Source organism: Myxine glutinosa, chromosome 8, assembly GCF_964187855.1.
Source record: "Myxine glutinosa chromosome 8, kmMyxGlut1.1, whole genome shotgun sequence".
NCBI lineage: Eukaryota > Metazoa > Chordata > Myxini > Myxiniformes > Myxinidae > Myxine > Myxine glutinosa.
The window spans coordinates 106503481-106524209 of record NC_136268.1 but is presented as its reverse complement, the minus strand read 5'-3'; the positions used below and the strand labels follow the sequence as shown (position 1 = coordinate 106524209).

The 20729-nt window shown below is 45.9% G+C and overlaps 1 protein-coding gene across 2 annotated transcripts; it reads right to left on the bottom strand.

The window, feature by feature from the left end:
- Window positions 1–448: 448 nt before the first annotated feature.
- Window positions 449–17973, bottom strand: LOC137432111 (uncharacterized). Of its 2 annotated transcripts, none has more exons than XM_068123833.2 (3): window positions 17753–17973; window positions 6540–6963; window positions 449–1114 (listed from the first exon to the last, which is right to left on the bottom strand). In XM_068123833.2, the coding sequence occupies exons 1-3, from the start codon at window positions 17848–17850 to the stop codon at window positions 749–751; spliced, it is 888 nt and encodes a 295-aa protein (XP_067979934.2). In that variant the 5' UTR covers window positions 17851–17973; the 3' UTR covers window positions 449–748. The 2 variants fall into 2 exon arrangements, with proteins under 2 accessions (XP_067979934.2, XP_067979935.1); XM_068123834.2 differs by having other exon boundaries at window positions 6616–6963; window positions 17753–17896.
- Window positions 17974–20729: the final 2756 nt, after the last annotated feature.

Sequence of the window (20729 nt, the reverse complement as noted above, 5' to 3'; positions counted from 1 at the left end):
CAAAACTTTGAGAACAAGAAAACTTCACAGCTTTGTCCATGAATTGTGACACCCCTTACTGAAACCGAGGTGGATACTTCGACACCTGGGAAGACTCCGTTCCACCTCCTGAAACCTGCATATGAAGCTAACAGCACACACGCACACACACACACACACACACACACACACACACACACACACACACACACACACACACACACACACACACACACACACACACACACACACACACACACACACACACACACACACACACACACACACACTCCGTGTGTATGGATTAAAGTAATGTGGAGAGTTATAGAATAGATCATTACATTTGGCCTGATATTAGACCATCGGTTTGAAATTGCACAAGGGACCCTGGTGATGATTGGATGATTCAAAAGGCAACAACAACTTTCTCACAACTTCTATGTTATTTATGGAATAATGGTGAGCAATGTGTGAGAAATGCCAGTTCTTTAATATATCCCTTTGTAGGATTAGGACATAAGTAAACAATGAGCAAATTAAAATAAGATATGGCTTGCATCTGTGACCACAACATAAGGGATATTTTGTAAAGTACTAAAATGTGAATGCAACCAGGCCAAACCCAGTTATATGAAAATGTACAAACACACTTAAGAGTTTTCAAAAGTTTAGCAATGTTGACAGAAACAGTCGTCAGACAGCTCGGCTGCTAAATGCAAAGTCTGTGAATACAGCACAACAAAACAGCAATGGAGTCCAAAATTTCATATTACCAATGTGGCTGCTTCTCTTTTTGTGCCTGGTAGTTACGCAGAACCCTTTTTGATGGTACGATAGAGTCACCCAATCCTGGTCTTCGGCGAGCTTTGGTAGGTTTTGGAAAAACACTATCATGAGGAGATCCTATGATACCAGACCCCAAACCCAATGGCTTTCCGAGGTTTGCACACGATGTTGGTTGCCCATCCGACGTACTTTGTGAATAACCAGCCTCGATACCAGTCTCTCTGGGTTTCTTGGAAGCAACTTCGGGAGAGTCTTTCCTTGAACCAAACCTCTGATCATCCGTCAGTTTGGCTCCAGAAAGTCCACCTCTCGTGGAACCATCAGCCGTGTTACTCGTACAGACGGAGAACTGGGGTAGTGGAGTGATTGGGAAAGCGGGAGATACACAAGGACAAATTGACTTCCCTTCTAAATTGTTTTAACCAGTCTGATAAGAACCAAAACTAAAAACTTTGTACTCGTGGAAAAGCTAATGCTTCATTTAAAGCAAGAAACTGATGTTTTAGGTGTTAACCCGAAAACATATAACATTGTCAACGAAAAACATATAACATTTGCCCTTCCAGTTTATAGGTCAACCTAGAAACTATCCAAGGTTGGGTGATACCCAACTAGGAGGAAACTATTAGTCTACCAACCAAATCTGAAAAGAGGCCCATTTAAGGAGTTAGCACAAGTGGTGAGGTAGAAAAATGCCAATGGTACAAGCTGTTAGGGGGGGGGGGGGAGGGGGGTCTATAGGGGTCATCACCAGGGTGGATGTAGGGTCTGAAAGTGGTGCAATTATATTTTATAAAACCGTTTCCATCGTAACCACCAAAAAATATTAAATCCATTCTAACTCTTAACATTCTTATTATAGAAGCTAGAAACACAATTCTGGTGTTGAATGAAAGGTCTGACCATCCACTACACAATTGTGTCATTCGTTGTTAAGGGGGAGATAATTTGCAAAAAATTAAGACGTCACAAACATACCAAATAGTCTTTTTAAATTTTCACGTTTTATATATTCGCTGTGCATTTTCAGGTGCATCTTTGCAGCTCATTATAGTGCCATTTAGTATAAAATATATCTGGATTATCAAAATATATCTGGATTATCATAAATGTACATTGTATGGGGTGTATGGTCTGGAAAATATTGATCAAGCCTTAGTTTCCAAGGCAACGTTAATGGCGATTTTGGTGGCGGAGCAACCACCTTCCATTGTTCAAATTTCTATAACTTTGTTGTTGAATATGCTATGAACACAATTCTTGCAATGAATGAAAGTTTTGTGATAATTCTAAGCAATTCTAGCATTCCTAATTAGCTTTTGGCTCATTTGCATGTTATTATGACGTCACATAAGATAAAACAGTATTTTTCTAAATGTGTAACATTTTTATCTTTCATCTAAGCATATATGACTGCCCGACAACTGACTTATGACCTTGTTGTCACTATAGGCTCCTGCACAAGGGTCAAATGCTTTTCAGAATTGCTTATGGTAGCAGTATGACTGACGTATTAAGGTCACAAAGGTCCATGTATGAAGGTCACAAATCGGGTCAGATCTTGCTCTCAAAAATATATTGTATAGGGTTTATAACTGATAGAATTATAATGCATATTTTACTCTTTTTCTTTCCAGGTAAATGAGTAATATAATTTAGCAGCCATGGACTCCAGCCCACTCAAGTTATTGAAACCAAAGAGGCGGAGGATTACCGTAGACCAGAGGAAAGCGCATCATCTGCCAAAAGGAGGATGAACAGAAACTGAGGCACAGCTTAATCCGAGGACTTGAATAATTCCTTGTTGTTCTCAAAATAAGGAATGATGCTGGAATATGCATTCAGTATGATCGATTGGAATCGTTGATACAAGTCAAAGACAACGAACTTGATTTCATCGAGCCACAACCTCATCTACTGTGGCATAAGAACCGCTACTAGTCATTTATGTCAACAACAAATTTGATGGTTTTTCAGTCGCCTGTCGAACCAGAAGCTGCAGTCATCGACAAGTCAAAGACTACATCGAGAATCATTTGACTTCAAAACATTGTGCTTGTTCTGGGGTTAAAGTCTTCCAAAAAAGACAGGACTTTGGTGAAGGTAGCAACTTTCAAATTAGAAAAGATTCTTGAGAGAAGAGCCAAAGAGAGAAATGATACCAAATAAAAAAGGCAAATCGGTGGCGACTTCAGCAAGCTAATTTCATTGGAGACAAGGTAACATAGAGCTTGTCACAGTAAATACACCAAGTCAGCAAGTCAGACTGCAGCAATTGGTTCAGCACATGATGCCGCATTTGAACTACTTGCTGAATCATTACCATGAACAGCCAAAACAATACATGTCACAGGACGAAGCCAAACTCTACAAGCGCCAAGGTGTTAAGGATAAGTAAGCGACAAGGTGCAGCGACCGGTTGGGTGTCTGACGAGGATTTGTATCCCAAATTAATATTGCATACAGCAACATCTTAAATGAGTTTAAAATATTAAGCAGCAAAAAAAAACAGATTTGGTTTTGGAAAAGTCCATCGAATTACAGGATGCAATCAACAAAGTGGAAGAATTGAAAGAAATGCTGACTGCCACACAGGTTGCAGCAGGTATCCAAGTGAACTGTGGTGAAGCCTTTACCTCTCGAAGAGTTATTCTCTTCCATGCTGCAATTAATATTGCATACAGCTTTTAAGTCACAGGAAGGACTAGAACGGCACTCAGTAGAGATCATACCTCTGCCACGTGAACAGTTTACGTTTTGTATCCCAGAGTAGACCAGAAAATCACAATACAGAATCACATTTAATCAAAATCATCCGTCCACAACTTTTTGAGATATCCTGCTATGTATTGTTTTTGGCCCTATCTCCCAATGGTGAAGAATCACTTTAAAACATTCTACTAGCCGGATCTGGATCTTCACCAAAATTGAATCGATTCTTCCTTGTCACACACACAACCTGTCCAACCAAGTTTCGTCCAAATCCGTCCATAGCTTTTTGAGATATCCTGCTATATATTGGTTTTAGCCTTATCTCCCAATGGTGAAGAATCATTTAAAAAATTAAATAATTCTCATATCCGAATCCATATTCAGATCTTCACCAAATTCTTCCTTGTCACACACCCAACCGGCCCACCAAGTTTCGTCCAAATCCGTCCATAACTTTTTGAGATATCCTGCTATCTATCGTTTTTGGCAAAATCTCCCAATGGAGTTCAGAATCACTTAAAAAATTATAGAAGCCAGATCCGAATCCAGATCTTCAACAAAATCTAACTAACTGGTCCTTGTCACATACGCTACATCTCTGCCAAATTTCGTCCCAATCCTTCCACAACTTTTTGAGATATTTTGTTCACAAACGGACAGACAGACAGTGGTGAAAACATAACCTCCATCCACCTTTGGTGGCAGAGGTAAATATACTACCAGGCTCTCAATCCTCAGGATATCTCAGCTGAAAATGCAGAGAAGCTGTGAGATGATGAAGAGTGCACATTTCTATATTGGATCCTTTCTGAAGAAAGGAAGGGTCCTTGGAGAATATCAACAAAGATGAAGTAAAACAAACAGCATATTCTATCCATTGGCCAGGACTTAGTCTATGTTGCATCATCAGGCTGTTGTAGAACATCTAAAAGTGTTGAACTCGAGGTCAGTCTACATCAAATGACGCAATCAGAAGATGTGGCTAAACTACTCAATAAGCAGTCGCTGCATTGGCTACGATAAAGTCAGCAGAATCGTTACCTTTTAGGCCAATCATCAACTTGACAGCAAACTGCATATTCCTGTAAACATGGTCGCAGGAAAGATGACAAGATCTGCAAGTCAAGTAACCCTAACCCTAACAACTGAAACACTGAGTGGGGCCCATCATGACATTGTTGATATGATCCACTATTGTCAAGTCTTTCCTAATTTGACAGTTGCTACCTTCACCAGAGTCCTATCTTTTTTGGAAGACTTTAAGTCACAGAACAAGCACGATATTTTAAAGTCAAATGATTATCAAGGAAGTCTTTGACTTGTAGATGACAATGCAGCTTCTGGTTCGCCAGGCGACTACAAATCCATCAAATTTGTTGTTGACATAAATGACGAGCAGCAGTTCTTATGCCACAGTAGATGAGGTTGTGGCTCGATGAAATCAAGTTCGTTGTCTTTGACTTTTACCAACGATGCCAATCGATCATACTGAATGCATATTCCAGCATCATTCCTTATTTTAGGACATTCCTTAACATTCCTTACCTTATCCCTGGTGTTGGAGTCCCTGGTGTTACCTGGAAAACATTCCTTATCCCTGGTGTTGGGCTAGCGGCTAGGGTGCCGGCTTAGGATCCTAGGATCCTGGGTTCGAATCTCGGTCGATCGCCGAATTAATGCCAGGGGGGTTGACTCAGCCTGTCATCCTTCCGAGGTCGGCTAATTGAGTACCAGTTCACTGGTAATTCCCTGTTTGTCGTTGAAGGCGGCAAAAAGGGTTGGCGTCAGGAAGGGCATCCGGCCGTAAAACATTGCTTCAAAAAGGGGACCAAAAAACAACAACTACCACGGTCCCCGAAAAGGCCAACCCCCGCTTTGCGGGGAAAAATGGCCTCTAAACGGTGGTTTTTATTCCTTATTTTAGGAACAACACGGAATTATTTCAGTCCTTGGATCGAGGTGTCCTTCAGTTTCTGTTCATCTTCATTTTGGCAGATGATGCACTTTCCTCGGTCTACACTAACCTTCCACCTCATCGGTTTCAATAACTTGATTGGGCTGGAGTTCATGGCTGCTAAATTATATTACTCATTTACCTGGAAAGAGAAAGAGTAAAAGATGCATTAGAATTCTATCAGAGTTATGAACCCTAAACAATATATTTTGGAGAGCCAGATCCCCCCCAATTTGTGACCTTCATACATGAGTCAAACATGAGGTTCTGCTACCATTAGTAATTCTAAAAAGCATCTATAGTGACAACTAGGTGGTCATAAGTCAGGGTGCTGAATTCAGATTTGGCTGGTAGACCATCAAGTCAATAGGGTCAGAATTCCCGTGTGGTCAGCGCATTTGTGCTGCCCTCTAGAATTTGTCGTTAGTTGTTAAAACTGCCTTTGATATTGTAGCTCCATTACCACTCTAGTCCAAAGGCAAGCCCAATTATAACCCTAGCTTCAAATTAACATGGTATTGTAGCAGTTACCGCTGGATGCACACAATCGCCTTGCACCGGCCAGAACACGGCCAGACGCGCCTCTCCCGGGCATGCCCGGACTCACTGTTCCCGGGCACGCCCGAACCTCCCGGGCACGCCCGCTATCGCCTTTCCAGGGCTCGCCCAGAGCGTCCGGGCATGCCCGCTATCGCCTTTCCAGTGCTCGTCCAGAGCGCCCGGGCACGCCCAGCCTCGACTTGCTAGGCCGCAGCCAAACACGCCCGGGCAGGTCCAGACTCGCCTTTCCAAGGCTCGCCCTTGACACCCGGGCATGCCCGGTATAGCTTTTGCCGGGCAAACTTCCCGACATAAATGTGTATATATATTGCTGCTCGATAAACGGGCTTTTGTCAGAATACCTGAGCTGTTTTGTTTCAATAAAGCAACTCGGACGAATTCCGTCTTTGGTCGCGTCAATTCTTTCGACTCGCGTTGGAGCGCAGCTCCTTCAATATCATATATGATTAAGGTAATGAGCTTTAAACTGGCATGGTAACACATTATCATCGAGCAAATTGTAGTGAAATAATGTTGCAAACACCCAACCAAGAATCTCACTGTGTACCTCCAAGTCACTGTCATGTGCGAAGCGGCACGCCGTACCATGCCAACAGCGCCCATTGCGTTGATAGGTCACACACCTTCCCGGATAATTCCGGCACTCTCCCGTGGCCAAGCGAGGTACATGCAAGTGAAGGGCTGCAAGCTTTGCATCTCGCTCTGCTTGGAACGGATTTGAAAACACTCCACCACTTGCCTCCACACAGCTCGAAAGACATGGAGGGGGAAGACGTGCCTGCGTAGCTGCTTGTGAACGACTTGGTAATTCATCCAAACTCTCATTTGGTCCCTTTTCATTTGACTGTCTGGAATTGCTCAATTGCCATTCTTGTGCTTTTGATTGGCTCTTTTGAAGTTGGTGCTGCTTTGGTTCCGCTTGTTTCGGTGATGTAGGCAATGGGTACCCAACTTCCAACTGCAACTCGATCCTAAAAGACGGAAATGCCATATAGTTAATGCATTCCACCGATACTTGCACGACAAATGCATATCTACTGCAGGATTTGCACCCAAACCATCAGGATTCCAGTTCAAGATGTGAGTAAAACTTGCAGACTAGTGTAGTCTGATTGAGAAAAAGACCAAAAACCTTTCACTCAAGCGATTTGGTTAATACGATATTTCCAATGTGACCCAAACTAAAGGGGTTTTCAAGAAATAGAGAGGTGGTTCAAATTTAACATGGACGTTTGCATATAAAAGACAGTAATACATGTAGATTCATAGTGTCTGTCTTCATAGAGTCAGTAAGATCTTTCATCAAGCATTCCCTGCATTAACGGTAGTGGTGAAGCACAACCTGGTAGAAATAAATGTTGTTGTAGAAATGACTTCTGGGGGTTAAAGATGCTTAAATATAATAATAATAATAATAATAATGCATTTATTTTATATAGCGCTTTTCAGGAAGCCCAAAGACGCTTTGACAGAGTGCAAAACATAACGCATAGCAAAACATAAAGACAATTGCAAAAAAAGAAGAATCAATAGGGAAATATTCAAAGCACAAAGGAGGGAGAAGGAGAGGAGATAGTCAGGGGTTAGATGCTGTGGGTTAAATGTTGAATGCAGTGTTGAACAGGTGGGTCTTGAGTGATGTTTTGAATGTGGTGAGTGAGGAGGAGTCTCTGATGGTGTGAGGTAGCGAGTTCCAGAGGGTGGGAGCAGCGATGGAGAAGGCCCTGTCCCCCCAGGATCTAAATTTGGTCCGGATGGGGGGGGTCAGGAGGTTGGTACCAGCAGAGCGGAGGTTGCGGGTGGGAGTGTGTCTGGAGAGGAGGTCAGCCAGGTAGGATGGGGCCAGGTTATGGAGGGCTTTGTAGGTCAAGAGGAGGATTTTGTACTGGATTCTCTGGGAGATGGGGAGCCAGTGAAGCTTGTAAAGGACGGGGGTGATGTGGTCACGGGTCCGGGAATGGGTGAGTAGACGGGCAGCGGAGTTCTGAATGTATTGGAGTTTATTGGTGATTGTTGAGGGTGAACCATAAAGGAGGCTATTGCAGTAGTCCAGACGGGAAGTGATGAAGGCGTGGATGAGGGTTTCTGCAGCCACAGAGGAGAGGGATGGACGGAGACGGGCGATGTTTTTCAGGTGGAAGAAGGCTGTCTTTGTGATCTGTTTAGTGTATTTGTCGAAGGAGAGGGTTTGGTCAAAGATGATGCCAAGATTCCGGATGTGAGGGGAGGTGGACACTGGGAAACCGTCGATGTTGAGGGCAAAGTTATGGGTGGACTTGGTGAGCGTTTTTGGGCCAATGATGATTATTTCAGATTTATCACAGTTAAGTTTGAGGAAGTTGATTTGAAGCCAGGATTTTATTTCAGTGATGCAGTTTGTCAGGATAGAGTGGGTGGCGGTGGAGATGGACTTGGTGGAGATGAAAAGCTGGATGTCATCGGCGAAGCAGTGGAATTGGAGACCATGACGGCGGATTAAGTGACCGAGGGGGGACAGGTAAAGGATAAAGAGGAGGGGGCCAAGAACTGAACCTTGGGGGACACCTTGGGGGAGGGGAGCAGTGGGGGATTTGCAGTTATTGATGGAGATGAACTGACGTCTGTCAGAGAGGTATGATTTAATCCAAGAGAGGGCAGTGCCGGTAATGTTAAAGGTGGTTTCAAGTCGGGTGAGGAGGATGGTGTGATCGATGGTGTCAAAGGCAGCGCTGAGGTCGAGGAGGATGAGAATGTTGAGGTTGCCAGCATCAGAGGAGAGGAGAAGGTCGTTGGTGATTTTGAGGAGAGCAGTTTCAGTACTGTGGTTGGACCGGAATCCGGATTGGAATGTTTCATACAGGTTATTGGCAGAGAGGTGATGCTTGAGTTGAGTGGCTACAGCGCGTTCCAAAACCTTTGACAGAAAGGGTAGGTTGGAGATGGGTCTGAAGTTATTTAGGGTGTCAGGGTTTAGTCCAGGTTTTTTCAGAATGGGGGTAACAGCAGCAATTTTGAGGGATGGTGGGACGATGCCTGTAGACAGGGAGGAGTTTATTGTTGCAATGATAAGTGGAGAAAGAGCAGGAAGGGAGGCCTTGACAAAGCTGGAGGGGATGGGGTCAAGAGTGCAGGTGGCAGTTTTCATTCCGATGAGGAGTTCAGAGAGGTCAGTAGGGGAGACTGGGGAGAATTGAGACAGGGGATGGCAGGATAAGGGGGGGCAGGTGGTTTGAGGGGGAGCGGGTGCGGCGGTGGTCAAGCTGTTGTAGATGTTTTCAATTTTGCGTTGGAAGAATGAAAGGAAGGAGATGCAGTTGTCTATTGTGAATGACTGGGTGGTGGTGTTCAGGGGGCTGAGGAGTTTGTTTATTGTAGAGAAGAGTGCTTTTGGGTTTCCGGAGCCAGAGTGGATAATTTGAGAGTAGTAGGCGGAGCGGGCGCGGGAGAGGGCATCTTTATAGTGTTGTATGTGGTCCTTGTAGGCCTGGGAGTGAACTGTGAGACCTGTTTTATTGCGGAGTCTTTCAAGTTGGCGAGCACGAGTTTTCATTAGGCGGAGCTCAGGGGTAAACCAGGGAGCAGAATGGGTGAAAGAAACTGTTTTGGTTTTTATAGGCGCAATTTGGTCAAGGCAGGAAGAGAGAGTGTGGTTGTAGTAGTCAGTGAGGTCAGAAGGGGTGTGGAGGTCAACGAAGGGAGAAGTGGACATTTTTTCAGAGAGGGTCGATGAGAATGAGGCAGGTGAAAAAGCGTTTAGCTTACGGAAGTTGATAGTGCGATAATGCCTTGGTGCTGGGGTGGGGATGTTGATGGTCAGAGTGATGGCTAGGTGGTCAGAGAGAGTGAGGTCGGAGCCAGAGAGATGGTGCAAAATTAGTCCAGTAGAGCAGACAAGGTCCAAAATGTGACCACGGTTATGGGTAGGAAAGTTGACATGTTGAGTGAGGTTAAAGCAGGTGAGTAAATCAGTGAAGTCAGTGGTTAGCGTGGAGTCAGTGGAGTCCATGTGGATATTGAAATCACCAAGGAGGAGGATTGAGGGGGAGAGGGAACATAGCTGGGTCAGAAAGTAGGAGAAGTCAGACAGGAATGATGGGTGTGGTTTGGGAGGGCGGTAGACAACAGCCATGACTGACTGTGTGTGACCAGAGAGTTTAAAAGCCAGGTGTTCAAATGATGGAGCAGATGAGATGGAGATGAGGTTGGTCTTGATGTCTTGTCGGTGAATAACGGCAATTCCACCACCTCGGCCCTCCGAGCGTGGTTTATTGATGTAAGAATATCCATTGGGTGTGGTGAGGTTGAGCGTGTAGTAGTCCAGTGGTTGTTGCCAGGTCTCAGTGAGACAGAGAAAGTCCAGTTTATTTTCCAGGATGTAGTCGTTCAGGATGAGGCATTTGTTGTTGAGGGACCGGGTATTGAACAGGGTGAGCTTGATGTTGTTTTGTACGGCGGGTATGAATCCAGGTGATTTGGCCAGGGTTCGCAGACAGGAGGTGCGATTTTGTGCGTTGTTGTGACCAGGTGTGTTGGGACGATGAGTGGGAGTGCGCTGAGCCGACCAGAGGATGGGGATGGAGTGACCTGATTGTAAATAAACAAACTTACGACCGGAGCCACGGTGAATGTACCTGGGTCGACGCAGGAGTCCATTCGATCTGATTGCAGAGATGCATGATGGGGTGGAGCGGGTTTTAAGCAGGAGAAGCCTTGCGGCAGAGTACCGCAGAGCCATGCCAGCAGGAGCGAAGGCAAAGCGAGCACGCGGCCAAGGGTGAGGAGGCGAAACAATCGACACAACCAACGGGAGTGGGCCCGAGGAAACAGCGATGGAGCCGAGCAGGTGAAGCCCGGAGCAGCAGAGCAGAGCCGGGACCGCGCAGAGGAAGACTCAATGGCCATAAATCCGCCACGACCACCAGGAAAGCAAGACACGGACAATGGTCCAGTCAGAGAAGCGGCGAGCAAACGACGCCAGCGTCCTCTCACGACCGGACCGGAAAACCTTTTTCAAGGTTTGCATTTGCATTATACACGCATAGCTCATAGTGCACTGTGCATGTGCCGGTTCAGTGGTTCCGCACAATTGGCCCCAAAATGGCGGCGTATTCTCAGTTGTCGTAACTCTCTGTATAAAGGGACTCTACACAGAAATATAACGCCATTATTTCCTTAAAGTGAATGTTTAGCACAAGCATAATGTAATTAAATTGATATTAGATGTGTGGCGCTTATGCAATAGATAGATGACATTTCCATTTCCCAGTGTTTATTTCTAAAAGTATCAACCCGTTTTTTTGGCATACAGAATCGAGGCTCGTAAACCCGTTTGACCCCATTAATGTCCTACCCTTTAGAATCTGTCGTAAGTGTCTCTTTTTTAGCATTCTCTATGCCTTGAGGAGCTATACCAGCAGGAAAATAGGAGGCTCAGACAGCTCAAGACCTGAGGGAAGTAGTCACCGGTTGACAAGATGGGTTGGTCCCTCACACATCAAACGGTTATTTGGGCCAAGGATGAGTGAGTGGGAAGGGACATGAAATCACTGCAGGCAGCAGCGAAAGCCATACCCTACCCAGCCGATGCCATGCCCTCTCAGCAGGGAGTCCGGCCCTTCTCTTTATTGCCCTGGCATAGAGGATGTTGTTTTGTATACTCGGTCGAGGCTCGAATAAGAGCTAACACATAGAACATATACAGTGCATTCAGAAAGTATTCAGACCCCTTCAATTTTTTCACATTTTGTTATGTTGCAGCCTTATGCTGAAATCGTTTAAATTCATTTTTCCCCTCATCAATCTACACTCAAAACCCCATAATGACAAAAAGAAAACAGGATTTTAGAAAGTTTTGCAAATTTATTAAAAAGAAAAAACTGAAATATCACATTGACATAAGTATTCATACCCTTTGCTATGACACTTGAAATTTAGCTCAGGTGCCTCCCATTTCTCTTGATCATCTTTGAGATGTTTCTACACCTTGATTGGAGTCCATCTGTGGTAAATTCAATTGATTGGACATGATTTGGAAAGTCACACACATGTCCATATAAGGTCTCACAGCTGACAATGCATATCAGAGCAAAAACCATAGACATAGACAGAAACATAGCACAGAAACCATAGACATATCACATCGACACAAGAACGCTCGTCGTTTGGGTTAATCCCTCTCCCTTCCACACATCTCCCTGCTCTCAAATGTTGTGTTTGTGTGCTTCCCCTTCTCTCCCCATCTTGTTTTCCACTCCCTCTTTTTGTGTGTTTTGTTTGTCTTGTTGATTTGTTTGTGAAGTAAATGTTAGCTCTTTCACGAGCCTCGATTCAGTATACAAAAAACAAACAAAAAAAAACCAAGCCATGAGGTCGAAGGAACTGCCCGCAGAGCTCAGAGACAAGATTGTGTCGAGGCACAGATTTTGGGAAGCCTAGAAAAAATTCTGCTGCATTAAAGGTTCCCAAGAGCACAGTGGCCTCCATAATTCTTAAATGGAAGAAGTTTGGAACAACCAGGACTCTTGCTAGAGCTGGCCGCCCGGCCAAACTGAGCAATCGGGGGAGAAGGGCCTTGGTAAGAGGTGATGAAGAACCCGATCGTCACTCTGGCTGAGCTCCTGAGATCCTGTGTGGAGATGGGAGAACCTTCCAGAAGGACAACCATCACTGCAACACTCCACCGATCTGGGCTATATGGCAGAGTGGCCAGACGGAAGCCTCTCCTCAGTGAAATACACATGAAAGCCCACAGAATCTTGTTTCTCACAGTCTGAGAGTCCTTTAGGGGCTTTTTCTGCAAACTCCAAGCGGGCTTTCAACATTATAAACTTAACAACTACTTCAAAATGTGCAGTACATAGCAAGGTCATAGGTCAACTGTAATGGTCAAAATCACAAGTATAGCAGTGGAGAATAAATAATCAACTCCAAATATATATGCGAGCCAAATATGTGAAATTACAAACTCCGTGTGCAACACCCAAAATTTTGTCGAAATGGCTTAAAATTTCACCACAAGGGTTTTGTCATACATACAATTTTTTTTAAGTGTTATGAGCATGACCTTTCTAACTTTCATTTTTAAGAACCACCTGAGGGACCGTGGACTCACCTGACTGCTACAGTCGCTTTGACGGGACCGGCTGGATTCAAACTAGGAAACCAGAGCGCCCGGCAACTATAAAAAATATGACGAGGGTGGAGAGTGGGGGCTAGAAAGGGGGTATATATACACACACACACACATACAGAGGGTGTTTCAAAAAGAGTGATACAACTTTAAAAGTTTATTTAAAAAGAAACAGAAACCTCAGGAACGTGAACCAAGCATTTCTTGAAAGCTTATGACATGGTATTTTCTATCACTGATTGCTATTGCAGTAAGTCACTGCTAGAGTTAGGTAGAGCCCAAAGTCTGAAATACGCAAAATCCTGGTAATTGACGTTCTCGATGTGTGCCCCTCTGCGGTTCATACAGGCATTGATCCTGACTCCAAAGTTCTGTCCAACTTTCCTGTAGGTCTCATGTGACACTGCCTGGAGGTAGTCTGATACCTTCTTCTTCATATCATCCAGTGTGGCAGGGCGGTTGACGTAGATAGGGCGGTACCCTGGGCAACGAGGCGGTTTCTGAAGAGCTGCTGAAGGAAAGTGATGGTGTCACCAGCTGTATGCGGGGGTGCACCATCCTGCATAAACCAGGTCATGCTGAGATGGTCTGGGGTGACCTTTTGGGCTAGATCATCATGGAACTTCTGGAGCACGGCCTGGTAGCGCTCATCATTGATCATCGCCGTCCTGCTGTTGTCATTCTCAAACAAGTAAGGCCCTAGCATTCCCCATCTGGCATTGAAGGCACAGAAGCATGTGACCTTAGGCCCTTTCAGGTACCTCTCGGTGATCTACTCAGGTGGTTCTGCCCCCCAGAAAATGTTGTTGTGGTTGTTCATGGCACCATTCAAGTCGAAATGGGCTTCTGCTCCACTATATATATATATATACACAGACTTGGCATTTAATATGGAATATTTTTTTTGTGGGGGTGAACTTACTTTTCAAGATGTCTTGGAACCAAAAGTTCATTGGAATTATGTTGAAATTATTCGAGATTTTGTTAATGTGACCTTTAAAAGAAACAAAATCCACATTTGACATTTCGAAACAAATAAATTGATCCTTGAAAGTGATGTAAACTGATATCAAACTCAATTGATGGACAGTACTGTGTTAAATTCTGTACGTTTTCCAGAAGTATCTCTTTATTTTGCACATTAGCCAAATTTTTTTTATACAAAAACAAAAGTTAAATTACGACTGAGATTACGGACAGTAAAATTACAGTTCAGTACTTCGTGTAACCCCCACGAGCATTCAGGAGAGCACATTCAGGAGAGCACGTACACGTTGAGGCATGCTGTTCACGAGATTTGCCAAGGTCTGGACAGGAATCGCTTGCCATGCAGTTACAATAGCCTGCTGCAATTCACACACAGAGGTCGGCTGCTGGTCCAAGTGGTCGATTTGACGCATTAATTCTGCCCACAAGTTCTCTATCAGATTCATATCCGGGGACATGGCAGGCCACTCCATATGCTCTACACCACGGTCAGCAAGAAAGTGTTGGATCATGCAAGCACGATGAGGCCGTGCATTGTCATATTGGAAGACAAAGTTTCCTCGAAAGGCTGCACGAGCAAATGGAAGCAATGTTTCTTCCAGAATGGCCCTGTACTTGAACTGGTTCAGGTTTCCATTCAGAACCAGGTCAGTTTTGCCCACTGCATGAAAAGCAGCCCAAACGGTCACCCCACCACCTCCAGCTTGGACTCTTGGCACTATACAATCTTTGTTGTAGGCTTCATGCACTTGTCTGCGCACTCGGACGTGGCCATCTTGACGATAGACCAGAAATCTAGACTCGTCACTGAAGATCATGTGATTCCAGTGTCCTGGCTGCCATTGACGGTGCTCTCTGGCCCACTGCAATCGGCGCTGGCGGTGTTGTCTGGTCAGGCATGGCTTTCTCAGGGGATGCCTGGCACGATAGCCTGCTTCAACCAGTCGTTGGTTGACTAGCCTTCTGGATACAGGCACATTTGTCAGTTGCAGCCACTCAGCCCTAAGCCGATTAGCTGACGAGGTACGGCCATTGCAGACTAACCGGTGCAGCTGGCGATCATCCCTCCTTGTGGTTCTGCGGGGACGTCTTGGCCTCGGTATTGGAGTAGGGACACCCCTCTGAGCATTTCGTTTCAGGATCTTTGACACCTGACCTTGAGTGATGCCATACTGCCGAGCAATAGCACGCTCTTTCATGCCGTAATTTCGTAAAGCCACCACTCCATGACAAACAGCATTGTCGAGTTGACGGACCATCTCCAGAGGAAGCGGCAATAACTTTTGGAGACGTGCAGCGGTTGTTTTCCACTAATACAGAACGCAACAACCCTTGTATACCCGACTGTGAAGCCAATCGTCAAATGCACCTGTCCGTACATTTTGCCACGCCACCTGTGATATAATCCTGTTGTTGACTTCTTGCTGCGCCAGACAATCAGTGACATGGTTCTTTTAACAAATAAATCACCAAAGTGTAAAAGAAACTCACCAGATTGATATACTGAGTTAAGAAAGTAAACCCAAGTCAAGAAAAAAATATATATTCCATATTAAATGCTAAGTCTGTATATATAGAAATTGGACACAAGAAGAAGCGATTTGGCCCATCGTGTCTATGCTTTATCAATGCCATATTAATCCAATACATCAGCAGGTCGTCTGGAGGGGGTGGGATGCAGACTGCGATAAATAATGATCAAAAATAATTTCTGTAGAAAAATCGAGGCTCAAGGGAAAGTAAGGTAATTATGAAATTTCTGGTAATCTAAAACATGAAACATAATAAAAACAAAATAAACTAGTGTGGTGGTGATTATCCTCTCGACTATGACTGCTATCATTCAAACGGCCCCATTTAATCCCAACTTATTATGGGCTAAGCAGAGGGGTGGTTTGTCCAAGTCTTTCACGAACCAGAAAATTAAAATCAGGCCTGACGTTTGACTGAAGGTGATTTTGGCAAAAGTAATAATAACATTTTGTCAGGGTGCTTGCTATAACTCACCTATACTTCACAAAAAACATCATGGGATCTTTCATCAACATCTAATGCGATACGGTATGCCAATTTAACATTCATCCGAGGGACAGTGCACTTTGCGATGCAACACCTTGCTTGTGAAGCACTGATGTGAGAGTTTATAGTCGGTTAGAGAATCGAGTGCAGACTACCCAGCTCAGGCGCAGGTGTAATACCTTTACACTATCCTGTCAGACAATGACGATTGCCTGTGAAAGCAAAATACAGGTCAAGTAAAAAAATTGTTTTAAGTCCAGGTATAATTTGCACCTCATGTAAAGTTTCAACGAAATCAAATACTGTACTCTTACATTCTCCATCACAAATTAAATTTAAGATAATTAATCGTTTCTCGCAAACCATTCCAGGAAGATATCCATTTTACCTGTACCAACTCCGCAATGAGCAGCATGAACACTGACTGCACCCACTCTGCCCTCACCAGTGCACGCTGCACTCCACGTTTTCTGGTGTCCCAACTCTGCCCTCTATCCTCAACCCTCTGCCCTCACTCGAGCATCGCCCCTCTCAGACCATATCAGACCATGACCTATCAGACCTGGCTCAGCCTTCACTCTCTCTCGCCCACTGCCTGGCCATCACTGGTGCCCACTCCGTCCTAGTCGGCGCCCACACCCACTCCACTCTAATCTGTGCCCATGCCCACTCTGCCATAGTCGGTGCCCATGCCCACTCTGCCATAGTCGGTGCCCAAGCCCACCCCACCCACGTCGGTGCCCACACCCACTCTGCCCTAGTCGGTGCCCATGCCCACTCTTCCCTAGTCGGTGCCCACGCCCACTCCGCCTTCGTCGGTACCCACGCCCACTCCGCCTTCGTCGGGACCCACACCCACTCCGCCTTCGTCGGTACCCACGTCCACTCCGCCTTCGTCGGTACCCACGCCCATTCCGCCTTCGTCGGTACCCACGCCCACTCCGTTCTAGTCGGTACCCACGCCTACCCTGCCCTTGTCGGTGCCCACACCGACTCCGCCCTTGTCGGTGCCCACGCCCACTCCTCCTTAGTCGATACCCACACCCACTCCGCCCTTGCCGGTGCCCACGCCCACTCCGCCCTAGTCGGTACCATTCTGCTAGTTAAGGAGGTTGGGTAACAACATGGCGCCTGTGAATCACATGACAGCGCTTAACCAATCATCGGGCAGATCAGTTAAAACCGGGTTGATCGAACTCTATACATCTACGGCTCTGCCCACACCTACCCTGCCCTCACTGGTGCCCGAACCCACTCCACCCTCCGCACTTTTGTAAACTCCCTCCGTAAACGTAACCAACTTTTATCAACAAATGTTTCACACTCCGTCATCAACTGCAAAGTAACTGTCCCTTCCTTCAACCTCCCTAAAACAATGCTCAGGTAGACCATTTCTACACCTACAGTAAATAGTAGTTCCATTACCAGGCACTGTCTGTAATACCACTACCAGGTAATACCAGGCACCGTCTGTAAAAACGCAGCGGTCGGTCAAGGGGTTACGTTCACTCATATCAGGAAGTTTAAGTTATTTTTTCGTATCCGTGTGGAGGCTCCTGTGAAAGGCAAAGGCTACGAATTCGAACTGCTTCCATTCAGGCAACTGTACACGTCTGTAACAATTAAGCAACTGTACACGTCTGTACCGCTTGGATGCCGAAGGAACCGCCAAAGATCCAACAACGGATTCTTCCTCCTCCTCCGAATCTGATTCAGAGCATCCATATTCCACCAAACCTGCCATCCTCTCGTATGTTACAGTTGGATCGAAAATTGCATTTTGACTAAATTAACCAGCATTACACGACTTATCACTCGAATTAAATCGACAATGCCGCGCCATTTACAAAATTAAAAAACATGTAACAAGTAGAAGTCCAGCTTTGATGGGACACATTGATGAATATACACCTCCAGTTGCTGTGCCTTCATCTTTGAAAGAATCGTAATTAATACCATACATATAAGAACAGAAAATTGGAATTTAAAAACAAATTAAGCCTCGAAATCGCCCTAATATAGTCTGGGTTTCAGATTCTGTATGCGCATTACCTCAGTACCTTTACCTTGACCGATCACGATAAATTTGTAGAAGCTTTCTGTATTTCATATGTGGAAATTTCCTACATTCCTTAGAGTAATTATTAATTTATTATTAATTATAAATTTCCTATATTCCTTAAATTAATAATTAATTTATTATTCCTTATCAATTTCCTATGTTCTTAAATTAATTATTAATTTATTATTATTATTTATAATTATAAAGAGCCTCCTAAACACACACACAATAGTTACGAAGGGTAGGATGGGTTGGGGTGGGGGTACCCTGACGAAGCACACTTACTAATTAAATATCAAAATGAGGGTTAATTATTTTATGTGTTGAGTGTGTCACCCCGGGGTCTTTTTTCCATTACCGCAACAGCTGTATTATTGTGCTTAAGGTAGATGATAGAGGATTCATAAATATTCCTCATAAAATGGGGGGGAGGGGGGAAGGGGAGGGGGGAGGGGGAAGTGAGGGGGGAGGGGGGAAGGGGAGGGGAAGGGGAGGGGGGAGGGGGGGGAGGGGAAGGGGAGGGGGGGAGGGGGAAGGGGAGGGGGAGGGGGGAAGGGGAGGGGGGAGGGGGGAAGGGGAGGGGGGAGGGGGAAGGGGAGGGGGGAGGGGGGGAGGGGGAAGGGGAGGGGGGAGGGGGGAAGGGGAGGGGGAGGGGGGAAGGGGAGGGGGGAGGGGGAGGGGGGAAGGGGAGGGGGGAAGGGGAGGGGGGAGGGGGGAAGGGGGGAGGGGGGAAGGGGAGGGGGGAGGGGGGAAGGGGAGGGAGGAGGGGAGAGGGGGGAAGGGGAGGGGGGAGGAGGGAAGGGTAGGGGGAGGGGAGGGGGGAAGGGTAGGGGAGGGGAGGGGAGGGGTTAGGGGGAGGGGAGGGGGAGGGAGGGTAGGGGAGGGGGGAGGATGGAAGGGGAGGGGGAGGAGGGAAGGGGAGGCGAAGGTGGATGGGGAAGGGGAGGGGGGAATGGTATGGGGGAGGGGGAAGGGGAGGACGGAGGGGGGAGGGGAAGGGGATGGAGAGCAGGGAGGGGAGGAGGGGAGGGCCAGTCAACAATGACGTTGCAGTTCTCATGGGAGGAGAGCAGCACAACAATCGCGACATTGTCCTGCATCTTCGCAACAACAGCACGAAGCGGATTTTGGAGACTCACCGATCCTGTGATGCCCTCCAGTACCGGCGTTGCCGGGCGGGGGAAGGGAGACCCGTACATTCCCAACCCGTACATTCGCCCTCTCGACTCAAGCTCACTCGGACAAAAGCCTCGCACAAATTACACCGTGAAGGCCCAATGGCCACAATGTCTATGCCACAAATCAAGTACGTGGGCGAGTCTGGCGCACTGAATTGAAAATATATAGAACGCTCATTCTCCGTGAAAGGTGTAGCCGCCGTGTCGCCATCTTGGTTAACACGACTCGACCAACTCGCTTCGCGGATCTCGTTTGTTTTGAACGTGTCCCAGATTTTAAAAGCGAGACAACTGTTAAAATGCCATTTTGTGCGGCAATAAACTGCTTCAATCGGTTGAGGAAGGGTTGTGGAAAGACGTTTCACAGATAGGATTGCCACCTTCAATGTGGAAAAATAAGGGACACCCCACCGCCCCGGCCCCCCACTAGAACATTTTGAAATTGTTGCCACTTTTAATCCATTTTTCATGCTTTTTATGGACATACATATCTCGCTACTTAAAGTGTGAGCAGATGAGTAGGACTAGTTGTTCTGTGGATATGAAAGAAACTTCATAGGTTCAGATCCACTGTTCAGATCTGCAAGCTGCAGATCAGAAAGATTGCATTTTACTGACGTATAAGACTCATACATTGGCTATGTAGCCCGTGCTGTCCCACATTGTTTTTTTTTTTTTTTTTTTTTTTTTTTTTTTTTTTTTTTTTGTATACAATATCGAGGCTCGTGAAAGAGCGAACATTAATCACACAGAAAGACAAACCGACACATAAAACATATAACATAGGGAGCGGTAGACAAGATGGGGAGAGAGGGGGAAGGACACAAACACAACATTTGAGAGCAGGGACCGAGAGACATGGAGACATCGAGAGATCTGAGAGAGGGCGAGGGCTTTGGGGGGGGGGGGCGTGGGAAGGGGGCAGTGGGAGAGGTATAAAACATATGGACACTGCCAGGACTTCCAGGAAAGAAGTTGGAATTTCAAACAAGGTGGATCTGGGGTGAATTAGCGGGGGTAGAAAAGATCAAGGTTTTGGATGGGGGAAGATAAGAGATGGTGGTGAACAGCTGTTTTAAAGACCTGGAGGGAGGAGTGGGATTGAAGGGAGTGAGGGAGTTTGTTCCAGAGGCGGGAGAAAAGAGGAATGAAAGAGTGAAGGTGAGCGGAGAGCCGAGATTTCGGCAGTTTAACCATCAGAGGGTTGCTGGCAGATCTTGTGCGACCTGTAGGAATATTTGGGGGACAGAGCACAGAGAGAGCTGGGGGTGCAAGGCCGGAGAGGAGTCGGTAGAAGACAGAAAGACCACCTACCTGCCTGCGGTGAGTGAGTGAAAGTCCCTCAGAGATAGCTTCATCGCGGGAGATTCCAATAATTCTGAA